Here is a 27655-nt window from a genome sequence, read left to right on the forward strand (position 1 = left end):
TCATTTATTGGAGTCTATGATTGGTTCACATCGATCGCATTTCACAGGACATTCGACAAGGAAGCCGACCCAAGGTGGGGGCCGTTTACAGTTTGTTCAAAGATGGCGCCAGTGCAGTCTCTCCTCCGTCGGCTGGGTTTCTTCAGGATTTAAACCTCGAGCGAGCCGTCGCCATGGACACGGCTCGGCTGTCCTCCCGGGAGTGAAGCGCGCGCACCAAAGCAGCGGATTCTCCTTCGGTGGAGGGGAAGGGAGGTGAACCAGGACGTAACCCAGCACACTTCATTCAGCACCGCCCCTTTCACATGGTAGTCTAGGTTACTGGTTTCAAAAAAAAAAAAAAAAAGCAACGAGCACTGGAAATCTGTGGAGCAAAAAGCCACTGGGAGTGCGAAGCTCCACTCAGCAGCGGATTTGCCTGAGGTCCAGACCAAGTGCGTTGTTGGGCCGCTGAGAGTCTACGGTCAAGAGTGCTCTATCTGTAAGGTCACAGTGTAGCCGTCGCCCCACCCCTGCCCTGTCCACTGTCACAGAAGTTGATGAAAATGTTTGCAAACAAACGAATGGAACAGACATGAGCACAGGCCGCTCCTCGTGCCCACGGGTCGCGTCTCCGTGCCCTCGTCACTGCAGACGAACCGGATGTGTTCCGGAGCCCAGCCCCGCTGCGCCTCGCCCCCCCGTCGAGCCGGGAGTGGATTGGACGGTTACCCTCCCCCCCACCCCCCCACCCCCCCCCCCCACCCCCATTCCAAAGACACATTTCCTTTCCCTTCCTGTCTCCCCCCCCATCCCCCCACCCACCCAAAGCCGTCCCATTCGCTGGCTGCCTGGAGAAGGGGGGCTGCGATTGGTGGCGTAAGTGCGAGGGTTCACTGCTGCTTGGAGCGGGACCAGAACCGGCTGGTGATGGAGCCCAGGGACAGACTCTGCTTCTTTTGCTTGGAGATCTCTGCCAGCCGCTGCTCCTCCTCCTGCACCAGGCACAACCCCACACGCAGAGTCCACAACCACAACTACAGCACATCTGGACACTTTTACACAAATGTAAACACACACCTAAGAGCCACTCGCAGTAATCTATGTTTCATCGGTCTTTTAATTACATGAGGGTTAATTAGCAGACATTTTTATCCCAAGTGACTTACAGTTTATTTGACTAATCAGGGGCCAATCCCCCCCCCCCCCCCCCGGAACAATGTGGGATTCAGGGCTCAGGAGCTCAACAGCTGTGGCTACACTGGGGCTTGAACCACCAGGCTCCCAGGCCCCAGTCAAGCAACTTTGGCTATGGGCTGAGCCAATGCGCAACAAAAACCTGCACCCACATCGCTTCTTTCCATACAAGACAACGCTTTTGTAAATTGTCAAATTAAAACCGGGCCACATCACAGTTGGATGGTAACTGTGCTGGTCCCCTGATGGTTGCACTTGGCTTGAATTTGTTTTGGCAGTGCATGATGGGGGATGGAGTAGATGAGGGCGCATACCTGTGCCAGCTGTGCTTGTCTGCGTTTGAAGGCATCGATGGGGTCCTCTTCGTGGGCATAGTTTTCAAGGACAGAGCGCACATCATCCACGCCGCTGAGGGCAATGGCTGTCAGACAGACATACAGACACAGACAGACAGGAGAGGAGAGACAGGAGAGATGGTCTGAGATCAGTCTTTAATGTCCTCAGTATGATATGAAAATATGGCACTGTGCCATTTCTATTCAGGTAAAACTAACACAATATGACAAATGCTGAGGTGTGTGTGTGTGTGTGTCTGTGTTGTGGTGCACGCTCACATTGGTCTGTTAAAAAAAACGAAAAACCAAAACAAAAAACATCTGCTGAAGATGACACCTCATTGGATCAGCTGTAACCGACTCCAGTGCATGGCCGCTAGCAGACATGGCACTCACTCTTGAGGAAGGAGGCCAGGTCGTACAGAGTGCGGTCCTCCGAGTTGCCGTCCCACTTGCGCAGCGCCATCCCGTTGAAGGGCTGCAGGCTGAAGGCCTCGCGTTTGCAGTCCACCACGATCACCTTGGAGGTGTCGCGGTTCAGACAGGACACGTCCTGCAGAGAGAGAGAACACAGCGCGCTGAAGGGCCTCAACACTCCGAGTACGCCATCAAAAAGGTTGGAAAGAATATTCTTTATAAAAATTGTTTAAAAACCCGGGACAAAGAGACTTCAAATTCCATCAGTCCCTCAGAGACTTCACCAATTTCTGATGAAATTAATCTCTCCTTATTTTAGAGGCCTTGGCTCTGGTTCGACTGTAGTTTTATTAAACTCTGGAGGTGGTGCTTTTCAAGCTTCTGCTAAATGCTTAAATTGAAAACGCCATGACGGCACAATTATGCAGGTAAGAAAAAGGGTTTTATCAAAAAGTGACACATCAACATTTCAAGTGAAACGGAACATAAGAGAAACTACCCAAGACTGGCATATAGACAAAAGACAACATAGACATCAACGCAACACGTTTACATAATAAACACAAATAGAGGCCCAAAACAGACTTTGGACAAGGGGAAGGTTCCATAGTGCGTGCCATCTACAACCAAAATATGTTTCACAATCCCTGGCAGGTCCTGGCACAAGTCTTGAGCAACTCTAGCAGCACCTCTCATACTCCGAGGAGATAACATCACGTAACATGATAGTCACCGTTTTGTGTGTGTTGTGTCAGTAAGGGGGGGTGCAAACGTTTTTATCACTGCAATGCCTATTTTAAACATAAAGCCTTAACTGGATTAGGATACATTTCAACTCAGATATGTTCCTTACACAAATATTAGTGCTGACAATATAGTGCAAATTAGTGCTGACAATATAACCCAACGTTCCTTGCTATTTCTGCTTGTGTCTGTGCTGCACACAGGGTGGACACACAGTACAACAGCAAAGTAGAGGCCACTCTCTACTATGACAAAATAACTCAACTATTATAACCATTCATTTTCAGCACACATCATGCAAATTAAAATCAGGTCAACAGGATTTTAAAATGTCACTTCCTGCACAATCGGTTACCTGCTAAATCTATACTCGTACAATATCAACATAAACATCTGCTTTCGCAGCATAACTGGCGTATCACGCAGGTGCAAAAAATTTAACTCTGATAATCGTGAACAAGTTAAAAATAAAACCAAGCATAACAGAAAACAAGCCATGCCTCCACAGCGTATCTTAAAAATGCATCTGAAAAAAGACCATGCACCAACACGCACAGATACAGGTGGAGGCATACAGTCCCCCCTGCAGCACGCACCCACACATACGCACGCACGCACACGCAGCTCCACAGACACACACCTCCACAGAGACACACACAACACACACACAACACACACCCCTCCACAGACAGAGGCACACACACGCACACAAACTTCCACTTCCACTTCCACTGACACACAGACACACAGACACACAGACACCCCTCCACAGACAGGCACACACATGCACACACACACACACACACACTTCCACAGACACACCCTTCCACAGACAGACAGACACACGCACACACACACACACTTCCACAGACACACACCTCGACAGACAGACAGACAGACACACACACACACACTTCCAAAGACACACACCTCGACAGACAGACACACGGACGGACAGACAGACAGACAGACAGACAGACACACACACACACACACACACTTTCTCCAGGCCCAGCTGTCCCCCCCGTGCAGTCTTGATGTTTGGCATGGGCCAGATGGACAGGGACGCTATGTTTTCCACTGCTCAATCAAGGGGGTCATCTGTATCCCCCTGAGGTGCTGACACAAGCGTGGCACGGGCGGGGGGGTCCATGGGAAACCGGGGGGAAGGGTCGATGCATCGCCACACTCCTTTCGCATTTCCAATAAATTACCCGCATCTGCCACTCCGCATTACCTCCGTCCCCCAGGGGCAGGGGCCAGGGCTGGGGGGGGGGGGGGGGGGGGCAGGGGCCAGGGCTGGGGGGGAGAGGGCCTCTGCCTCTCCTGCTGGGGCCGGGTGGTGCAGAAGCGTGCTGGCTACTCCTGCTTTTGTGTGCGCGGGGGCCTGAAGGCGTGGGGTGGGATCGGGTGTCACAGCTGCCGACCGGCTCGTCCCAGGTGAGGCCAGGACGCCGGCGCGGGGCGGCCGGAACTGGGCCCGGAACGCTGCACACCTGTTAGCCCGCGCTCCGCAACTACCTCCTCTGGGGCACTGCTGTGAGCGCGCGTGTGTGTGTGTGTGTGTGTGTGCGTGCGCTCTCATTTTCTACAGATCTGATTTCCCTCCAATAAAGGCCATTCACCTGTGACTTTATGTTAAAAGGGAAGATTAGTTAAATCTTCCATGTTGATCAAAAGCGTTAAAATGAAAAAGCAGCACATTTTGACCACATCAATTCTCCAAGTGGGAATAGTACTACTGGCCTGTACCTGCTTGAGGGTCTTCACTTGGTTGCCACTTTGTTTACTCTGCCACCAAGTATTAAAGAAAAGTGTCTCCCAAAGCTCTTGCAAGTGTAACAGGAATTCTCTCCATCTCCATGAGAGGCCTTGTGTGATTTTGTGGCATAAACATTGAAATCCACTTTTTTTTGTTGAACACTATCAAAATTCAACAGGCACAGACAACATCTTAAGAGAGAAGCTTGCTTCTATCTTTTTTTATTCTTTCTCTTTTTTCTCCCCCCCCATTCTCTTTCTGTCTTTCTTTCTTTCTCTCTCACTTGTCCTGCTCCCCTGTTGATTTGAGGGGACCAGATGGGAGGTGACAGAGGGAGCAGTGAGGGAGGAGTGAGGATCAGGAGGAGGAGAAAGAGAAAAGAGTGTGGACAGAGGGGACTGGATGGAGGGAGGGAGGGAGGGAGGGGGGGCTGCACTTGCACTGTTGTAATGTAGCAGGAACAGAGGGCACGTGTGCATGCACAGAGAGGCCAGACAGGCGGTTGCGGGGTGGGGGTGGGTGTGGGTGGGAGTGACTCTCCTCAAAGTGACCCGCAGCAGAAGCTGCACTCGGGGCAGCCTCCTGTGCACTGAGGCAAAAGACCCCAGACTCCCGTCACACGTTCGCCATTTAAACCATTCCAGGGTGTAAGAGCACAAATATGCAAAGAGTGTCTTCAGATCCCAACATTCTAATACTGATGTAATAATCGCTGGTAATGGAATGGCAATGGAGTTCTAGAACACTGGCGTAGAATCTTGAAAAATACATTCCAAAAAAACTGCTCTCCAAAGAGTTCAGATCTTGATGCTGAAATATGGAAAATGGGATTCCATGTGATTTATTTATTTATTTATTTATTTTTAAATATATACGGTAAAGGTTTTATATCATGGGAGGGGGCAGAGTTACACTCATTAATTTTTCAGAGTTTGAAATGAATGAACAGTTTTAAGACCGCAATTAACATGGAAAGAACCGACCTCTACAAATAATTAATGAACAAGTTATTGTAGACGCAAACATATTAAGTTAACCATACTGCTTTTACTTAATTTCGGACGAAGGAATAGATTATACATATATATTTGGAGTGAAAACTAAATGTTAATTTAAAAATAAGAAAAGATTCCTTGTTTAAAATAAATTATGTCAGTTATTTTTTATATAGTTTCAATAAGGAAAGAATAACTGCTGCTGAAATTGTTAAAGAGAAATGGAGCACATTTTCAGAGTCTGATAAGGGAGGCTTACTTCATTTGTTGTTTGAACTGAGAGAGAAAGAGATAAAGAGAGGGAAAAGAGGGAGGGAGAGAGAGAGCGAGAAGAAAAGAAGACAGAAGGTTAATGGGGCACTAGAAAAGGGGAGGCAAGGCTAAAGAAAAAAGAAAAGAAAAAAAGAAAGACTATTGTCCAGGCCAGGGAGAGGGGAAGTGAAGGGGAATCAATAGAGGGGTTAGGAGGAGGGGAAGGGGGGAAGGCACTCGACAGGAAACACGGGCACGGGGTGTGTGAGCTGGTGGGGACTGAAGTTTGACCAGGAGGATCCTCAGGACCACTGTAGGCAACTCTGAGAAATTAACTCATCTAAGCAAAACATTCATTTGTTTCACTCACATTTACACAGCCATGGTATTCATTGAAAAACGATGTCATAACTCAAGGTAGATTATTGCCCTCAAAGTCCACAAACTGAAAACGGTTCCAAAACCGGACACCAAGACGATGGAAACTGACCTTGCCTCACGTGTTGCATCAGCAGCAGCCGAAGCTAACGAGACGACATAATGCGTGTTTTACGGTACCTTGACATGATGTCCTTCCATGTAGCGGGTTGCGTCCCTGAAGAGGCGGTACATGACGAACCCTTGAGGATCGATGCTGTCGATTAGGGGGTAGGCCGTCTGTCAGCACACAACACATACAGACACACATAAAGATGGACCTGAACAAACCGCTGCTGATTCAAAATACCACCCCGGAAAACAGGGCTCAACGCCAGCAGCATTTCCTACCCAAGGAGCCACCATACACCTAAATTTAAAGACTAGAAGCACACCAATGCAACCCAATCAGTAGTAGAGCTCCTAAATTATTTCTAGTTAGAATGGGAGCACTGTAGAAAGGAAAACTTGGCAGGATATTAACCATTGTTTTATGGTTTCAAATTTCCTAATCTCATAATGTCATAATGTGCCCATGAAGAGGACCCCATTGACGCCTTTCACCCTTTGATGCACTAGCTGTGCAGGGACAGAGAGAATAAGAACTCAGTCGGGTCACTCACAGGTCACCATGTTGTGCAGCAAAGGGTTAAAAGCAAACAAGTGACCAAAGAGCACTCCACTAGCAAAATCTACTGCCAAACAATGTGCACTTGAAACGTGGTTAAACAGTGTCAACCTGGCAGTGAACTCGCAGGGTGCCTGAAGTCCTGTCCTACCACATAAACACAGGAACAAAAGCTCCCTAACGTCTGTAAACACTCGTGGAGGTTCAGCCAAAACACCTAAACAGAGACTGAAAACAAGAGGCCTAATTAAGGCCGGCGCTCATTTGCATCTTAATATCGCCCAGGGCAAAATAAAGGACCCTTTCTGCCATGTGGAAAAACAGACACTGGTACCACCTGTGGGCCTGTTTCACGCAGACCGATCAGGAGTTGTGGGGAGGTAGGGTGTCTGAAGGTCGATAACGTGGTGTGTAAACAAACAAACAGTCAGACAAAGTGGACACAAGCGTAGAATGGGCGTCTCCCAGGCCAGCCCTGTCATGGGGATGCCAACAGACCAAGCTTTGTGATGGAAAACGGACACAATCGCACAAACGTGGGGCACAGTAAACCGCTAACGCCCTGTAGCGTTACAGGTACAGCAGTATGGAGAGCGGTGAGAGACGCCCATCCGCACATTGCTGAGGTGCGGCAGGTGTGTCACTCAAAAAAATGTTTATATTGTGTTGACACAATAGTCCATACAATGAAGTGCCATCACACATCTTATGCACCTGTTCTAACTTTAATAGTCTCACACTATTTCACGGACATAGTTTAAGCTTAGTCCTGGACTACATTACATTACATTACATTAATGGCATTTGGCAGACGTTCTTATCCAGAGCGATGTACAACAAAGTGCATACCCATAACCAGGGACAAGTGTGCTAAAAGACCCTAGAGGGACTAAATTGAGTTTTGTATGGAGAAGCTTCATTCAAAATGTTATTTATTCTAAGACTAGACATTTATGTTTGTGAAACTATTGACTATTAAAAGGGAAATACCTGCCCTGGGAAAAGATTGGGAAGGACTACACAATTTTAAAGCTTTATTCTAAAAATGCTGAATGAGTAAAGTATAATGGATGATGGCAGGTCATGACAGGAGGACAGGCCATGTCACTTAATACAATACATACACTGTGGGGAATTACATGAGATATATGATGTGTATATGGAGAACAGGGCGGCCTGTAGCATAGTGGTTAAGGTAAAGGACTGGGACACGCATGGTTGGTGGTGTAGCCACAAAGCCGTTCGGCCCTTGAGCAAGGCCCTTAACCCTGCATTGCTCCAGGGGAGGATTGTCTCCTGCTTAGTCTCATCAACTGTACGTCGCTCTGGATAAGAGCGTCTGCCCAATGCCAATAATGTAATGTAATGTAAAACAACAGCTGAATGAAAATCAGGCCTGCCGGGCCTCTGCTGGGGGCTCACCATGCCCGTCTCTGCGGTGAAGATGACGATCTCGTACAGCGGTGCCAGCTGCTGGAACAGGTACTCGATGCCAGGCCTCTTCTTAAAGCGCCAGCCGGTCGCCAGCTGGGGGTGGTGAGACAGTCAGGCAGTGTAAATCATCAACAGGTCAGTAACCCAACAGACAGTCAGGCAGTGTAAATCATCAACAGGTCAGTAATACAAACATGAGAATTAAAAGTGATGTTCATACGACACACACACACACACACACACACACACACACACACACACACACACACACACACACACACACACACACACACACACACACACACACACACACACACACACACACACAGGGCATTATGTCAATGCAGACAACAACATGCATCTCAGGATTAAGCATGCTGGGTCACCACAAGAAACACAGGATTTCATTAACTAGCAGTAGAGTAATGTGTAACTACAGTGCTTTTGCTAACACGTGTCTACATTTCTTTTCACCCTGCTTGAGTTTCATGGTGAAAAAAGTCAGTATGAAAAAAAGTATATAATTTATGTATATATATTTAAAAAAAAGGATATAATATTGTTATGTAGACATGCACAATGGGGGTGTTTGATTCTTGTGGACAGCATTAAATGATTATGAGGAACATTTCAAACATGGAGCAGAACACAAATTGCCGCCCATGACATGAATGGAACAAATATGTTTTCCGTTCAAAGATAATCATGTCCACATTTTTTTCTGAAAGTGATTCTCCCCATCAAAAGAGAACAGAGGCTGTTTTCTTAATTAGAAAAATGAAACTGCACTGCTATTTACCAGGGGCTCATAAGCCATACATTTGTGTGGATCCTTTCAGTGTCACAGAACTAAAGAGTCTGACTGCAGACAGTAGATGGATACCACAATACACCACGGCACTGATACTGCAAGTCTGCTTGACTGACTGGAATATTTAGCTATTCTGTTTCTTTACATGTCTCCTGAGCTGCATTGTTTGGGATCTGATTGAATGCAGGGCACCTTATGGCAAATGAAACCATTAAGCAAATGCGGATGGGGGGGCGGGGCATCCTTTTCTCCATTTTGTATTCTTGTGGTAAGAACATACAGTTGATGTAAGCGTTTGCCGGTCCAGCTCTTTCTCCCTCCTCCTCCGACAGGTGAAATCAAAGCCCCGGAGAGCCTGGCTGCCTGTCTGGGGTGCGCTGGACGCAGGTGTCTGCTTACAGGCGTGGCCCACCTGTTACCTGCATGAGCGTGTGTGTGTCACACACCCGCACAGCGCGCCAGGTGGGAGGGGGCGGGAGGGGAGTGGCTGCAGCTTAGGGGAGGAGACAGGTGGCTGGCCTGACAGGGGTCTGTCCAGATGGTTTGGACTCTGAGGGGCGAGGCGGTGTGTGTGTGTGTGTGCACGCACGGAGAGTTGTTATAAGAATGGCCTTTGTTAAAATCTAAACACAGCCGTTCATATACATAAAAAAAAATAATAAAGCAATAAAACTCTGATGTTACCAGAATTGTGGTAACATCAGACATCCGTCATCTATAATGCCCATCGACTTGGCTTCAGTTTTAGTTCAATTCAGTTTCACCCATTCAGAGAACAATTGTTGAATTTATGCTTAAATTTTTTTCCTCTTTTTTTTGTAGTGAAAATCAAGTTCTGAAAATCAGTTCTGGCCCGAAATAACGTAAAAAGAAAAGGTGACGCACGTTGAAAACAGAAATGACGAGCACTGAGCGTGATCTGCTGTTTAATTAACGGCTGGTTAATTCACAGCTGTTGTTACTGTGGAAGGGGGTGTGTGCCGGCTTCATTCACTCCGCACCGCGACCGCTCCCCCGGACCTCCTCAGCAGAGCGGCCAGCCACCTGCCCACGCCCCGGGGGGAGCAGTCAATCTCAGCCACAGCGCCGCACGCGCCCCCAGGGCCCGACCGGAGTTCACCTTAACACCCAAACAATGCACCTCACCTCCTCTGACATTTACTTTAATAAAATTAGTACTTCTAGAATGGGTGACGCTGGCTGCGTTTACACTTAAGACAAAAATGGCGACAAATAGCAGGGGGAAAAAGTAGGGACTGAAAGCGTAGAGTTAATAATTTTGTAACCAAGTCAGATGCCTGTCAATATGACCTGGTGACAAATAGCGTGTGATTTGCTAGTTATCACATTAGCTCAGTAGCCAGTAAGCACTATAACATTATGGCAACAGGATTGGCATTGTATTGAATAACCAAACTGAAATATTTTAGGCACTCTGGTTTCACTAGTATTGCTTAAACTGGACACTTTTTCTACCGTCTAGAGCAGTGGCATGTAAGTGGGGCTCTCCAGGACTATGTGGGCTATAGACACCTGCACGTACCGACCACTCTGGGTGTAGCAGGACGTCGGTCAGCTCCAGGACCAGGGTGTAGGGGGGTTGGTAGTAGGGTTCCTTCAGGGGGTCTGGAAGAAGTTTGGGGCTTGTGGGCTCTATGATCATCTGAGGAAGCAACAGAGGACCAAAAATTAAAAAGCATTTAGACGAAAAACAATGAGAAAACTGTTGAACCACAAGGGCGGTAGAAACTACCTCATTTATAATAACATTTATAACCAAAAAAATACAAGACAATTTGGCAATACATAGACAAACACATGTGTCGTGGGATATGTATTTATTTACTCCACCAATGGATATTTAGTCAAGCAATTTTGATGAAGTACTGAAAGGTACAACATCAGTGCGCTAGCAGACACCTGAGCCGGCAACCTCCCAATCACTAGCCCAATCCCCTACATGTGAAAACTACACCGCTGAACTTTCCATGTGCATTATGGGAAAGGCAGTGGGCTACTGGAATATTACTGCGCCCACCACAGGACACAGGGTCCACATGTTGGAATGCGCGTGGTGCAGATGGGACAAACCCAGCGCTTATCCTCCGAACCCCATAAACCCATAATCCCATAAACTGCATCTGCGGGAGTGAGCAGGCTTGTTTGTGGAGATCAGAGAGCGTGGTGAGACGGAGGGGGGGGGGGAAGAGGTGGGCAGAGGCTGGGAGGAGCAGCAGCTGGTGGAATCTGCATGGGCCGGCCCACGAGCCGGCCTGCCTGCACCTGCCCCTAGTCTGGCCAACAAACAAGTGGAAGCCCCAGCAGATTAATAGTTAGATCATGCTGATATGGCTAATGGCATTAGAAAGATATGCAAGGAGTTCTACCCACACATGCACACAGACACACACACGTTTATTTCATGAACTGAATTGCAATGTGTATCCTGAGCTGAACTGAAACAGAACTGACCCAAGCCCTGATATGTTTTTTTATTAGTTATTTCTCTCGGACACACATTGCATACATACAATTCTGCTTTTGTAAGGTCTCTGGACAGAACACAGCGACTTCATGTAAACGTTCTGTAAGCTCTAAACAGCAGAGGGACAGTGACGTCATTCACCCACCTGCCTGTAGTCTTGGAAATACTTGAAGGTCCTCTTTAACTGCTGGATAACTGGAACCTCTATGGGAGAGATGGGCAGAGGGAACCGTGTTTACTGTGGAACTTCGACTGGCCGTTCCACACCCCTCGACAAAGCCCCAACATTACTGCCATCATGGCCATTCCTTTACCGCACCATGGTTTGCGCAGTTATCAACAAGAACCAACAAAACTGTACATTTACAGACGCTATTTACCCATTCAAACTCATTCACTCCAGCTAGATTAATTGGAAGGCGTCTGCGTAAAAGATCTGAAGCATTGGACCCAGGATAGATGACTTAGACCCCAGGGCCGTAAGATGGAATGCCACACCCCGACAGTTGTCACCTCAACCCACCGCCCCCCCCTACAGTCCACCCGCACCAGTGCAGCCGCTGGGGTTGGGGAGCAGCAGGGCCTGTAGAACAATGTGAGCTGGGTTAAAACCCCAGAGGGACACAGCCCAGTTTGATTAGTTTTAATCAGTTTCTTTCAGGACGCGGGAGGGGTGCAGGGAGCGTGTGACTGTGACCGGACTGGTAAACACCATCCCCCTGAGATTTGGGAAGGAGGCATCCCCGCCGGCTGCAGCCATTCACTCTCCTGCTGGAGGACGGGGGCTGTTCGGGGGGCCGGTCAGGCCGGGACAGCCTGCCACAGGCTTTGCGGGTGTTTGTTATGGTAATGCGGGACGTGGCAGAAGGGGGGTGGGGTATTGGAGGTGAGAGGGTCGCGGGGCGCATCCACAAGTGACCTTCGCACGTGTGGATCTTCCCGGCCAGGGAGCGGGCCGACGGGGCGGAGGCGGGACGCCGAAGCGCTCCAACGGAGACGTGCGGAATCTGCGCAAAGCCTTCTCCGACGCCTACGCCATCACTCAAAAAATATTTGCCTTCTGTCGCGCAGCTACACAAAGACTATTACAGATGCCCCCCTCCCTTATCAAGACCTTCATCTAAGGCAACAGGCCTGCCGCGGCAGATCCCCAAAAAGCGGCGTCATAAATCAGACACCAACGCCAGCCTGTGTGAGTTCATACCAGTGGGGCACCAGAGGTATCTACAACCTGCAGGCAACTGCAACTGAAATGGAAAAATCTGGAAGAGTCAAAATGTAACACACAAAGAGGAGGCCAGATGATCATCAAACTAAATGCCTAAAAGTCTGTTCTTTAGGGTATGGGTCTGTGAACAAGCATCCTATAACAATACATTCTGACAGTAAAAAAAAAAAAAAAAAAAATCCCCACAATGCTCAGCAAAGGAACGCACACAAAAAGGGACAAAAGTGAAGGGAAGTATCCTCTCCGCTCTCCGCAAGCCCCTCGTCCCTAACCCTATTTGCAGTTGTAATGGAGAGCTGTCCCATTGTTGCTCCGCATAGGGGCTGTTAGGGCTCCAGAGGGATGTATGTTTAAGCCGTGTGTGTGTGTGGGAGAGAGAGAGAGGGAGGGGGGCTACCACAGCAGATCGATAGCCAGGCCTTTCACCCTCCACCGGGGTGGCATATGCTCACTGTGTTTGCCAAAGGCCATTATTACTCAATTGGCTTTCTTCTCCTCTATTCTTTCGGGTTGGTGCTTTTTTTGGCTTGTCAATCCCCCTTTCTTTGGGGTGTGATGAACAGTCGCCCGGCGAGGCCCTCTTGGAGGGGCCTGGAGCCGCTCGTCCTTCTGTTCTGAGAGCGCCAGGCGGATCCAGCCAGCCACGGCGGAGTTTGTTTGTTTTCAGCCTCGCCGGCTTGGGTTGTGCTCTTTGTCCGGGCAGAGGCATAACTCTCGCAGTGACACGACGGTGTCAAACGCCCTTCTCAGAAACCGGGGGGGCAGAAACTCCCATACAAAGACGTTTGACCATGTCCTTGTCAATGACACTCCACAATGAAAGTGTGTGTTTACCGCCGAAAAAACAGGAAGGAGGGAAAAGGGGTTTCTTCATGGCTAGTGGAGAGGAAGTGTCTTCTGGTTGCCCAAGTGGTTCTTGCCTTCATTTCCTTGATTGGGCGAGGAGACCGTTGGGCATATCTGTTGTGCAACGATCTGACGGCGAAAGGGCGAGCGAGGTCCTCTCAGGGCACCTCCAGCAACTGCGATTTTACCAACAGACTCAGCAACCTGGACTTTCAATACAGAAATAACTGTGCCTCTGAAATTTGAGAAGTTACATTCCAGGGCGTCGCCGGATAACGATATCCACCACAAACACAAAGTGTGGTGAAGCAGACAGTGGCACAGGTAGCATTTCAGTTACCGCAAGTAACGGAAATTTTAACAACGCACTTAGCGGCCCAGACTTTCGATAGAGATAACCGTGTGTGCCTATGCAAATTCAGTTACATTCCAAGGCGTCACCGAAGGACAGAATCCACCACATACACAGTGTGTGGTGAACGAGGACAGTGGCACGGACAGTGGATACAGGGGCATAGGCAGAGGGTAGCACTGAAACGGTGGCTACCCGCACAGCGGCCGCCTGTGGCCCCAGCGCATGCCCCCCGCCCCACGGGCAGGGCCCCGCTCCTCAATCACTCCGGATGCCGTTACTTGGCGTGGGAATGGGGCTCCGGGTCTCCCCGGTTTGCGTGCTGGACCCTTGTTCCGGCTCCCCAAGGGCCGATCCGCAAAATGAGTCCCATTTGTGTGCCCCCCCCCACTCGCCGTCTGTCGGGGAGCGTAGAGCAGGAGGGCAGCTTGGAAGCCTAAGGAGGAGCCTGCCTGCGCGTTCCCGGGGGGACCGAGGCGTTTTACCCCGGCCCCTAAGGTCATCATTACCCTTCATTATGGCGCGGGATGGTGTTAGCGTATTAGCGTTGGGCAGTGGCTCTCTGGGCCCTGAGGTAATGAATCTGCAGGGAGAGAGATGGGCGAGCGGGGACCGGGGGGAGAAAGGGTGGAATTAATTATGTGATTATTACATCAGCGGCCGATTGTTCCGCGCTTAGACGGGCCGCTCCTCCGGCTCGTTTCAAACCAGCGCTAATAAAATGGCACAGCTGTCTCTCTCTCTCAAAAAAAAAAGAAAAAAAGATTAACATAGCTTTGTAGCAACACCCCCACCCTCCACTGCTCCGATCTGCTGCCATTTCATTATGGAGTCGCCAGAGAGTGCCCCTGCCAAGCTGCTGGGAGAATAGCAGAGCAGAGCAAGCAGTGAAAAGTAACAAAATGAAAAATTCAGCTTCTAAAAAAATATGAAGAGACAGGCTGCTGGATGGCTCATCCTGTTTAGGCACTGATGGAGTGCCACAGCCCAGTGCCAGTGCTTCACCCAGGGAAGGGAGGGTTTCCTCAAGCTGGGACTACAGCACCGCATCCCTCAGAAGCAACACCCTCTGGGTGAACAGGCACCCTTGGTCTGCCTCTTTAGCTTGGTTGCAAGTCTACTTTGTCACTCTCTAAACAACACAAGGTTGTTCACACAACATCTTCAGCAAAGAACAGCCTACTTATACCTATAAAGTAAAGAGAGTTTGGCTTTGCAACATACCATAGGCATATGGTGTAACATATGGTATACTATAAAATGGTAATTATATTATCATTGCTAAGGAAATAGAAACTGAAAATACTGAAAGTCATTTGCCCGCTCCCTCAAAAAACAGCTCGTCAAATTACCCGACAGGAACGTATACCAACACGAGCAAGCCTTGAGATATGACAGATGTGCACGGTGGAATTCCTCCCCGGCTGAATGGAGGCTCCCACGCGCAGCCAATGCCCAGAGGGGATTGGGGGGCTTTAACGCCAGCGGGGGCGAGGGTGAGGGTGAGCAGGGGTGGAAAGGCTAACGGCGCGGGGGGACACCTGATGTCACGCACCCCCAGACTGCAGGGCGTCAATATCGCCAGATGCCCCACAGTGGATGGGCCGTACGTCCAACCGATCGGTAACCGCACTCCCAGACCTTCCAGGAACATGCCCTTCTGTTCTGCATTTACATAAAGAAAAAAAGGTGCAGGTTCCTTTGCACGTTTGCTGTCTGGGTCCTGAACTGGATAAGTTCTGACTTTGGGGAAACCCAGGTTTGAGTGTTGAACGGACCCATAACAGCTAAGCAGAGGAAGGCTTTGCATGAGGAGCGGGATTATGGAATTTGTCACAATTATGCTATGATTATAACCCAGCGGATCACAGGGGTGTGCTGGGGGCACCAGACAGGGCAGAACCCAGCGGATCACAGGGGTACATGGGCAGCAGATTGGGCCTTGCCCTCAGAGCCCCGCCGGGCTTTGTGTGTTGTCCGCGGGGCGGTTTGGAGGATGACGGATGATGGAGGGCGTGCTGGGGGACTGGGTGGCATTTGGTGGAGGGGCAGAGCCCGCTTGGCACCCTCTTGTTCCAGGGCTTTTTTTTGTGAGGAGGGTGGCAGATCACCACAGGCCTATCCATCATGGTACCCCCCTGACAGGGCCACAATGATACCGGCCAGCCAGAAGGCGTGTGTGTGTGCGTCGGTGTGTGCGCATGTGTGTATGCGTGCGCGTGTGTGTGCGCATGTGTGTATGCGTGCGCGTGTGTGTGCGCACGTGTGTGTGTGTGTGTACGTGTATGCACGCATCTGTGCATACAGCATATTGCAGGCTATAGAGATGGAAATGGGTGCTGGACTGGTGGAACACAGCCAGAGGGCTCGAGGGGCTCTAACAGCAGAAGGGCTGGGCCAGGAGTCCCCCTTCTGGGGTGTGGCTGGAGGGCGGGGGGTCAGGAGGGATAAATCATTCCCAACGCATGCGGGCGCACCCCACACACACGCCATCACGCATAAACCACACACACGCCATCACGCATAAAGACAGACACACACGCCGTCACGCATAAAGACACACACACCATCACACATAAAGACACACACACACACCCCGGCTGCTTCCAGACGCAGACCGCAACCCTGCCTTGCCCTCCTGCAAATGTATTTAACAACAAACACTGCAGGACAATTTTACAATATAAAAAAGGCCAGTTCACACATTGCTAAACAATTAACAAGGAAAAAAGCATTACTCACCCCTGTCGAACTCATCTGGAATCTGTAAGGAGAGACGGACAAATGATGAGAGAGGGCTCCGTATGACTGGTGCATACAAGCAAAGTGAAAGCTCCCTGGGTAAAGGGCCTTGTTTCTGAACCAAACTCATTTCGGTGTGCTAAACGTGCTAAACGTGCTAAACGGGTCTGCAGATCGAGCGCTGAGTGACACGGCTCAGGTCCGGCCGCGCTCACGTTGGCCCGTGGAATGTGCCCTTCAGGTATGCGCCAGCTTGTCTCGACAACAAACAGCCCTGCGTTGCAGGGACGTGGTGCGGGAAGACAGAGCGCCCGTAACAGCTAGCCTTGGCACAAAACCATCTGGCCCTTCTCCTTCCTGTAACGGCCGAGGGTATGCTTACGGTGGGGTGAGGTGACTTGGGATCGATTTGGAGTAAATGCCTGAGGTTGAAGGCCTGGATTAGGCAGACTTCATCGTTTAATCCCATCAAAGGGGCACATAATCAGAAATAATCCATTCGCCAAGATCTGTTTTTTCTGGGACTACCAACTTAAAATACTTTAAGGAGACAATAGCTTGGCCTATGTTTCAAAACTCACAAATGTCTGGTACAGTTGCAAGAACTTTTACCCCTAGCAACCTGGAATATTAGAAAATGTTTATGTGTAAGACCATAAAAATGTACAGTATGTACAGAGCTGTGTATATTTTCACGAGCATGCATGTGGGATTTTTTAGCCTTGGATTTAACAGGGAATTTCCACTCTGCATTAGATAGGTTACATACAACAATCACATTCTTAATATGTTATGAAATCAGAAAACACAGCTAGGACCATAAGAACACATAAGACACAAGTCAATAGAATCAATTTCTGTCATTAAAGTAAGTGTAGAATGTTTAGTACACTGGTCGTCTATTAAGGAAATGTAATGTATTAAGGAAAGTAATATAAGGAACAAGGCTGTCTAACTTCAGCATGACTTGCTGTTCACACCACATCTGTAGCACAGAGAAAACATGATAGGAGACATGGAATTAGCCTTTAAGAAGTATGTGAGTGTGTGTGTGTGTGTGTATGTGTGTATGTATGTGTGCATGTGTGTCTGCATGTGTGTGTACGTGCGCGTATGAGTATGTGTGTGTGTGTGCGCGTTTGTGTGTGTGTGTGTCTGTGTGTGTGTGTGTGTGTGTGAATGCGTGCATGCATGTGTGCGTGCGTATGTATGCATGTATATGTGTGTGTGAGTGTGTACGAGTGTATGTGTGTGTGTATCTATATGTGTGTGTGTGTGTACATGCGTGCGTGTGTATGTGAGACAGAGAGAGAGTTCTGTGCTCCTCCCCCATGTGTACGCAGTCTTGCGTCTGCAGCACACTCCTTCCCACCGGTTAGCAGTGAGATTAATATCCCGGCTGTGAGCATTCAGCTGCGTCTGCCGCAGGGTCCGGGCCCACCTGGGGGTCTGGGGGTCTGGGGGGGAGGGGGGAGGGCAGGACAGCGTCCCACTGAACACCACATGCTGCACAGAGAAGCTGTCGTGACAACGGAGGGGAAGAGGGGTGCGTGTGCACCCCCCTGAGGGCAGATGTGTCATTACGATTCCTGACCATCAGGTGAGAGAGAGAGAGAGAGAGAGAGAGTGTGTGTGTGTGTGTGTGTGTGTGTGTGTGTGTGTGTTGTGTGCGTCTGCACATTTATAAGCGATCGTATGCGTGACCTTTTGTTATGATCCTCAAAGACTGCCATGTCTTGCATATTTTCCCTTTCGTTTCTACCGGCTTAGAAAGAGGACCTGTCATCTTCTCAGCAAGAAGCAATCCATGACCAAACGTGAAAGCTGATAGTTCTTTCTGTGACACCAGTCTGAACGACTGTCAGTGTTCCACTAATGGGAACGGGGAAAGACCAAAAAATGATGACAGTCAGAACTGCTCTTCTATGCGGCCCCAAGTACTGTCCTGCAGAGCCCCCTTGTGGTGAATCAAGGACATTGCTAAATCTCAAGACTGGATGGATCCTCAGAACAAGCATTTAAATTAATCAAAACTTATGTTTTATAAAGTAATATTCCTTTTGATCAGAGCAGAATTGTGCAGTTATGTCATCAGGATCAGGGGGAAAGAGAAATTGCATGAGAGCTGCAACAGGAATTCCCATCTGAGACAGCCATTCCAGACACCAGTCTGGGGAGAGTGTATAATGGGACAACAGCGCCCTCTGCTGGTATGCTGGCAGCAGTTCACTCGGCATTGGTCTGGGTGACTAACAGCAGCAGTTGTATTTAACAAAACAGTAAGATTAGGAACTGATTTCCTGTACATCTCACCCAGGCTTGCCTTGCTGTACGTGGGGAGGCTGTGCCTGGCAAAATATTTTGCACATTTTCCAGACAAAATTAAATAAATTACTGACTAAACCCCATTTAGGTAGAAAATGCATCCAGAAAGAAGGTTCTTGTGCTACTGAGTCTCGGAAAATGTAGACAACGTTTACACCAATGGCAGCTATTCACTGAACAATAAGACTTTTGACTGTACCGTCGTCTCAAGAGGTAAAGCTGGAAAGATTTGGCTTTGTTCTACCGTCTCATTAACTGCGTGTGAGTTATCCCAGGAAAACAAACTCCCACACAGCACGCAAAGCCTCCAAGTGTATGGAAAAAAGCAGTATTTAATTAGACAAGCCCATGAGACCAGTTAGAAGTGCGGCTGTAAACGGAAAAAGAGGATTCCCAAACCAGACCATAGTGAGCAATATCAGCTCTTACAAAATGCACATCTAGACTCGGTGAGTATTTTATTAGGCAGACCTATACACCGGATTGTTAATGCAAATATTTAATCAGCCAATCATGTGACAGCAACTAAATGCATTAAAGCATGCAGACATGGTCAAGAGGTTCACCTGTTTTTCAGACCAAATGTCAAGAGAAGTATGATCTAAGTGACTGACTGTGGAATGATTGTCAGCACCAGACAGGACAGATCACTCCTCCATCACACAGACTGGACAGATCACTCTCCATCACACAGACTGGGCAGATCACCCTCCATCACAGACTGGGCAGATCACTCTCCATCACACAGACTGGGCAGATCACTCTCCATCACACAGACTGGGCAGATCACCCTCCATCACAGACTGGGCAGATCACTCTCCATCACACAGACTGGGCAGATCACCCTCCATCACAGACTGGGCAGATCACCCCTCCATCACACAGACTGGGCAGATCACCCTCCATCACAGACTGGGCAGATCACCCCTCCATCACACAGACGGTGCAGATCACCCCTCCATCACAGACTGGACAGATCACCCCTCCATCACAGACTGGGCAGATCACCCCTCCATCACAGACTGGACAGATCACCCCTCCACCACACAGACTGGGCAGATCACCCCTCCACCACACAGACTGGGTATATCACCCTCCACCACACAGGCGATATCCACGTTAACAATGACTTGCATGCGGCAGCTAGGTTTAGGTAGCAAATAATGATGAAAATTATAATGGTGAAAACTTATGCTGTAATTTACATAGCTGTTGTAAGCACAGGTGAATGAGAATAATCAATAACAGTCAAGGGGGCCAATTCAGAGAATGCATAATTTTTCAGGATACAATTCAGTGTTCTGCAGGTTAGGTTCATTCATCACTCTCAACTAGTTCTAAACTAAGCCAATCATCCTGCTACTCGGGGCTTGGGAAAGTCATTAAAAACGGTCATTATTAGCACGACACCCGAACGCAGAGACCCGGGGGGGGGCTCCTTCACTGTGTGAGTGTGGGACTGGGCTTTAGCCAGGCGGGGGCTGGCTCTGAAACGGGCATGTGAACGCTCAATCCGGCACAGTCCCACTCAATTCACACAGGGATGTCGCTGGAAGTGGGGAGGTGGGGAGGCGGGGGGCCCAGGGAAGCTCCAGGGACAGGGCCAGTTCCCGAGCCCGGTTTATAACCTCACACCAGGCCAAGGGAGGCCCGTTCTCGGCCTGGTCCCCCGACTCCCACACGCCCACCCAACACGCCTTCCCTTTCATTGTGGAGGCGGCGGAGACGGTTCCCACAGCCTCTTCTCAGGTAGTAAAGTGATTTAGCTTACAGCACTTCACAGGCACTCTACCTCCACGTGGGGCTGAAAAACAGACAGGAAGCTTGCATAACAGGTGATTGTATGTCTATTCTCGCAAATATACTGCATCTTGTACACCAGGAAAAATACCTGCAGACTGAAACGTGGTCTAATACACATACAATCACCTGCTATGTAATGCTCCTGTCACTTTTTTAATTGTACTGCTTAGCCTATATCGGGAACTGTACGGTTAGACAGTAAAACTAGACTGCACTTTGAGAATAGCAAGGGCTGCATCAAATATTGCACCCTACTGATCTCCTCAAGCTAAACACTCATTAATAATAGAGGGACCTATTATTACCACATGCCAACATGAAATTCTGCAATTAAATATTGAAATATGTCTCTGAAATGTTCTTTTAATTGAGATATTTACATAAACCCATATCTATGCACAAGCAAAAATGTTAATACGTTAAAGGATATGATATTATTATTATATTATTTCAGTTTTTATTGTAAGCTTTCAATTGGGCCAGACAGTTTTCTGTGTGCGGTGAAGGACATTTTAGATATTTAGTTTCAGGCAAATACCAGCTTTACAATGGCAGTTATAGAAGACACAGTAGGCCTAACTCCAAAGCAGCTTGTACAGCGATGTTATGTTGTGACGTGTAACAGATTGTTTCTATATTGCCAATTCACAACTATAAGCATATAGATCAGTTATGTCACGCTGTTGATCATTTCCTTGAGTGCAGCGGTGACAGGTTGCCTATGACATAAGAAACAGTTCCAAGCAAAAATAATATTCAACTGATATCTTTCAAGAATAAATAATGACCTTACACCTGAAGACACAATGCTGTAAATGCTAGTTTGGCCTTGGCAGACGTGTACAGTCGTGTGCCATACCGGTCACTGTAAAGCTACGAGGTCTTCAGAAACCTTTCACAATATCCACAACGTCCTTCACCACACACAAACACTACCTGGGCAAATAGGAAACATACACCAACACTGAAACATCTCACAACACCAGAAAACATTCCGTATAAAGAATAACACTGACATTTAAAAGAAACCTCTACTACGCTCCACTTCATTTTTTTTTTACTTTACTTTAAAGACAAGAGGACCTCTTCTTGCATTTTACAATTTATTCAGACAAGAGGAAATAGGCAAGGCCACAACAGAGATCAGAGTACAGCTGCAGCGAGCAAGGAGGTCCAAATCCATTTCTGAATTTCATGCCAAAATACTGCTATTAATGAAGTATTTAATTAACCACATAGTTTTCTCACTGATATTTTGCAATGTTTCTTGATTAGTTTGAATGACAGCTAAACAGTGTCCATGTGTCCCAACAGAAAACCTCTTACAGCAGTCTAATCTATGGTAAAACCATGAGCTTAGCTGGCAAGAATAAAAACCATACACACCAACCATGCAGGACTGGAACTGCCCATCACTGCACTGCAAAGTGCTCAGGCAAGGAATGGAACCGCCATCGGCACCAGGGAATGGGACAGTAAATGGGTTTGACAGTAGACTGCCGTACAGACTGCTCAAAATGTGCTCTGCTGCAGGGCTGGACTTAATTCACAAAGACCGCCGCCATTACCCTACAGGACAGGGGTCCCGATGGCTGGGCCTATAGGACTAGATTAAAGTCTGACTGAACCACCCTTGCATTACTCAAAACCACCATGTTCAGTGTTACATAAAACCCCAACCCCCACCAAAATGGCTCTCTGCTTATATTTCTGGCAGAAATTATGGCGAAGCAATCCTCAAAACAGCATCAGCCATTTTTTATTAAATAAATGCAAGTATGGATAGCAGGACTCCCGGTAATATTTAGGGCTCACAGAAAGTAAAGTGGGGTTTTTCCTCTAAATATTGATGATTGAATCCTGATCATTGGATGTGGTCCCTTAATTTTTTTTCCAGAGCTGTATGTTTCTATCAGTATTTATACCCATATGTAAGCATGCATTTAATTAATTAATTTTTGCTCTTTTCTGTGGCTTTTTGACACTGCACCTTGTGAAGCCCATTGGATTCCATATGCTGGAAGAAAGGCCAGCCAGTTCCTGAGAGGAAGCTATAAATATGAGAACAGGGCCTGCAGCTTTCTCTCAGGGAAACGCAGGGCTGTTTCCAACAAGACCGTGTCCTCCTTCACACCCAGAGACCCAGCCTGGCACACTCCAACCCTGCAGTGAGTCCTCTTTGATGGCCCCATCTCCTTCCACACCCTTACCGTCTGGGCCTTGCTACTCCGCATATCCACTTCACACCATAATGGGAAGTGTGCCCTTTGAAGTCTGTGCGTGCCCTGTCCACACCCTAGAATCTCGACCCGTCTACTCTCAATGTGCTCAGCACAGGGATGCGAAGTGTGCCCTTTCATGTTCATGTGTCCTCTTCCACACCCAAGAATATAGACCCTGTCTACTTGGCATATTACCTTCACACTACAATAGGAAGTGTGCCCTTTGAAGTTTGACTGTCCCCTTCCACACCTTAGAATCTGGACCCGTATACTCTACATGTGCTCTTTTCACAGGGATGAGAAGTGTGCCCTTTCATGTTCATGTGTCTTCTTCCACACCCCAGAATATAGACCCTGTCTACTTGGCATATTACCTTCACACTACAATAGGAAGTGTGCCCTTTGAAGTTTGACTGTCCCCTTCCACACCCTAGAATCTGGACCCGTATACTCTACATGTGCTCTTTGCACAGGGATGAGAAGTGTGCCCTTAGATGTTCATGTGTCCCCTTCCACACCCCGGAATCTAGATCCTGTCTGCTCTACACAGGCTTTTGCACAAGGATGAGAAGTGTGTCCTTTGATAAAACAGGTGATGAGGCACACATCCTCATGCCAACCCGTTTAGTGCGCTACAGACACGAGTTCACCAATTCAATTCAAAAGAAGCGTGCCCTTTGATAGATCTCCCTCTTCCACTCTCGCAGAAGCAGGGCTTTAAAGTAGGTGATAACTACGTGTGAAGTGTGCAGTGTGAAGTGTGCTGGGACAGTACAGAGGCCGGGAACACAGGAACTCAGCTCTCACGCAGCCGGCAACTATTCATTCATGGCAGTTGTCATTTGCCACTATTAATTTATGCACAGAAGCAGCATGGCGAACGTGCAATGTCAGCAAGTTAATATCTCCCTACCCTGGTAGGAAATCAGCAAGTGACAAACCACTGCAAACTGGGAGACAGTACAGTAGAACTAGCCAGTAAGTAGTTCTACTGTACATTAACTGAAAGGTGCAATTGACCGGAAGTGCATTAGCTAAAAATTCGCCACAGAGGTTTTAGCAAAAAAAAAAAAAAAAAAAAAAAAAAAAGGCTGGTGGGAGATTGAGTCCAAAGCTTGTAAAACAGACATGAAATGTCAGGCCCTAGACCTCACTTCCATCATGCAACTGTGATGTTTTGTGAATCTATTGCACTCTTTTGAATGCATTTCACAGTGACAGCAATTGTGTGGGTAAAGACAGAACTGACAAGCAAACAATACTCCCAGTCTAGCAGTGCTAAGCTAACATTAACAAAGAACCAAAGTACAAATTCTGAATACATACACACCACACACATCCATAACACATCAATGGCTACATACAGTACACTGTGTAAGCATTTGGGCTGTGACACAATATTTAGGTTCAAGTTCAGATTGCCAGCTTTGATTGGAGGGCATTTACACTGGGGGATCTTTGTAGGGATTACTGTCCCTTTCATAAATAGTCCTCCCATTTTATAAGCGCAAAAGTAATTGGACAAATTAATTACTTAGTGCTTTGTTGCAGATCCCTTGCATTTGATTACTGTCTGACCAACAAACATCACCGGATGTTGGGTATCTTCTCTGGTGATGCTCTGCCAGTCCTGTACTGCAGACAGCTTCAGTTCCTTGCCTTCAGAATGGGAAACAGGATGCAAGCTGGGTGATTGACGCCAGTTAAGAATATTCAACTTTTTGGCCCAGAAAATCTTGGTTTGCTTTGTGGTCATTGTCCTTCTGCAAGGTGAAGTACTACCCAATGAGTTTTGAAGCATTTGTCTGGGTCTGAACAGATAACTTGATCTGCACACTTCAGAATTAATCCTGTTGCTGCCATCAGCAGTCACATCATCAATGAAGACAAGTGAGCCAGTTCCAGTGGCAGCCATGCCCACTCCATAGCACTACTTCCACCTTGTTGCACAGATGTGGGGGGTGCGTTGGATCATGAAAAGTTGGATTCTTGCCTCTTCCCAGTACTTTGATACAGATTAATACTAGTATTAATTAGTATCTGCCCATTAGTGTTAATCTGCCCAGTTTTCGAATGTACATTTTACCAAACTCTAACCAGACCATTCTGGTTAGAACCACCTGAGGCTTACCAGTGGTTCCTGAACTCACCAAATGCTTTCTTGCTTCATAACAATGTATCCAAGTTCCACACCTAGAATCCACTCTTGACATTGTTAGCTTCCTCTGCATGAACCGATGATGCACAGACACACAGCTGGCCAAGAATCATTACGCAATATGGATGGAAATATTCTAAAATTAAAGCTGACCATCTGTTCTTTCTTATTTCATATCCAATGCACGAGAGCACAGAGTCAAAAAAACAAAAATTGGAACGTACCTGGTTTCCTTGTTCGTCAACCGAATTGCTACCTGCAAATAAGGGGAAAAATCTTAATTAATATGTGAGACATCAAGATTTCCAGGTGCAACAGTTCCATTCCAGGTTCTCCGTCAGTTAAGTCTTAGGATCTGTAATGACTTATGGATACATTTATTTACTACTGGTGAAACAGTCAAGGTTAAGGTTAGGCTAAATGGGTACATTTTGAGCAAAGTAGATTTATCAATATTTTCAATAGTACCTTCAATAGTACCTAGCAATATCAGCAATATTTGTTGTGTATCGTGCAAAATAGTTTGTGAGAATTACGAAGTAGTAAAGCTTGGTTTTGGGGGTAATCCATCTGACATCCATTAACCTACAGCCGACCTTTTTGCAAATGTAGCCAAGATCAAGCCGACTGTGCGTCCATACTGTAAATGTTTAGAATGCTTTTCATACACCAATGTTCAAATATGAATACTGTCCAAAGGCTGCCACAAATGGTAAAAAACAGGAACATTTCTGGCACTCCAGGACCAGGGTTGCCTACTCCTGCAATATGCTTTGGCAATGCCTTTTACAAATCTATTCAAGTCTCTTTTACCTTGTCCTGACATACATTTTCCTCATAATACACCATTCTTAGAGAAGAGAAAGCATGGAGAGCACATAGGAAGGAAGAGATAACTTACCAAATATGTACACCATCCCGACCGCACTCCCAATCCCCATGAGCCCAGCAAGCCTGATCACCACTTTTTTGGCATACGCCGTGTTCTCCTTCTGTTTTTTATCATCCGTCTGGTCCTGTTGCTTCTTGTCAGGGTCCCCATCTCCCTCACCCTCTGTTGGAGGCTGTCCCTATGATCCACACATGCCTCCCTCAGCTTCAACTCAAACTAACACCAACACAACCAGAATGGCTTCTTTACACTCTTGTCTGAGTGATGCGAAACATTTTCCGGCAAACTAGCCAGCTGGCTGCTAGGTTGTAATACAAGCTACAAATGGGAAACACTGGAGGTCAAACAACTAGCCAGCTACGTGATGTCAAATATGTAATGTTTTCATATACACTCATAGCAGTTTCATAGGGAATATGGTGTCTGTTTTGCCAAGGTTAGTCAGAATTAATAGGTAATAATTATTCTACAACTAACTTCGTGCAATGAAAAAATACATTTGTATTTAGCTAACGTTAATTGCAAAGTTAAAGTAGGCTACTGAGTCTGTCATCCATAACACAATCAATGCCAAAATGCAACACCGAATGCTACATGCATATAAAGTCAGCCAGATAAAAGCACAATGTCAATATCACTACCTAACTGTCAGTACACAGGTAGGACATTTGTCCGATCGCCAGATATGACTTTTACGAAGCCAGCGATAGCTTACTCGCTGTAGTGTCTCATCTTATCGCAGACATGGCATTCACCAGAATAACAAGCGGGGTAGTCCGACAACCGCAAGCCAGCAACATGGCTTATGATAATGCTAAAATGTCTAGCCAGCAAAAGCACTAGACTTGTCTGACTTAATTCATTCCATCAATCTTGTGTATGCAATACTCTGACAGGTAAGTTAACACTAACGTTGAAACACTGGCTCCAAAACATAAATTAGCTGGTTTAGGGTTGGCTAGCATTAACGTTACCAGGCGAGCAAGTTGGATTTCATTTGTGGACATTGTTGTCAAGCTGGCTAATAATATTCACTTTTAGGTACACATCGCTGGCAATTTGGCCAGTTAACTAGCGTTAGTTAGTAAAACATCTCGGAATACAAAATCTATGTTAGCTTGAACCTTAGTAGCAACACAGTGATATCCAACCAGGTGCTCACCTGACTCTTTTGCTGCTGTAGTAGCCTTTCTTGAAGTATCGCTTGAGCTAATCCGCCAGTGCCAGTACTCTCCACTCCTGTGGGGCGGTCTGTAGAAAGTGTCCGAATTAAGTCCAACACAGCGGGAGCTGTACCACCTCTAATTCCGTTGCCCAACCTAAGGAGGCCCCTGCTCGCACGGACACACATGGGGTAGATAGACACCGCCGACATCTTGAATAAGAACCACCGGTCGCTGGAACGCGAGTGAAAAGGACAAACGTCACTGATTGGCCACAATCGTTTTTATTGACTTTGACGTCAGGCAATAAAAATGCTGGGTTGCATTGAGTAACTGAAAGGGGTGGGACTTACTCTTTTCCGTCGAATAGAACTTGAGTTATTGCTGACCTTCGAAAGCAACCATAAGTCGCCATCATACGTGAGGGCAAATGCCCCAAAGAACCAGTTAGTTACATCACGATTCAGT

The 27655-nt window shown here is 47.4% G+C and overlaps 1 protein-coding gene across 2 annotated transcripts; it reads right to left on the reverse strand.

Annotated features, from left to right (window-relative positions):
• Nucleotides 1–814: 814 nt before the first annotated feature.
• Nucleotides 815–27427, reverse strand: timm50 (translocase of inner mitochondrial membrane 50 homolog (S. cerevisiae)). 2 transcript variants are annotated; one of them, XM_061216218.1, is made up of 11 exons: nucleotides 27187–27427; nucleotides 26034–26202; nucleotides 25357–25388; nucleotides 16625–16646; nucleotides 11602–11660; nucleotides 10515–10634; nucleotides 8149–8253; nucleotides 6240–6338; nucleotides 1908–2064; nucleotides 1491–1597; nucleotides 815–974 (listed from the first exon to the last, which is right to left on the reverse strand). In XM_061216218.1, exons 1-11 carry the CDS (start codon nucleotides 27397–27399, stop codon nucleotides 873–875), a joined length of 1185 nt encoding a protein of 394 aa, XP_061072202.1. In that variant the 5' UTR covers nucleotides 27400–27427; the 3' UTR covers nucleotides 815–872. The 2 variants fall into 2 exon arrangements, with proteins under 2 accessions (XP_061072202.1, XP_061072203.1); XM_061216219.1 differs by lacking the exons at nucleotides 25357–25388; nucleotides 26034–26202; nucleotides 27187–27427 and adding an exon at nucleotides 24509–24615.
• Nucleotides 27428–27655: the final 228 nt, after the last annotated feature.

Source organism: Conger conger, chromosome 13 (genome assembly GCF_963514075.1).
Source record: "Conger conger chromosome 13, fConCon1.1, whole genome shotgun sequence".
In the NCBI taxonomy this organism is placed as follows: Eukaryota; Metazoa; Chordata; class Actinopteri; order Anguilliformes; family Congridae; genus Conger; species Conger conger.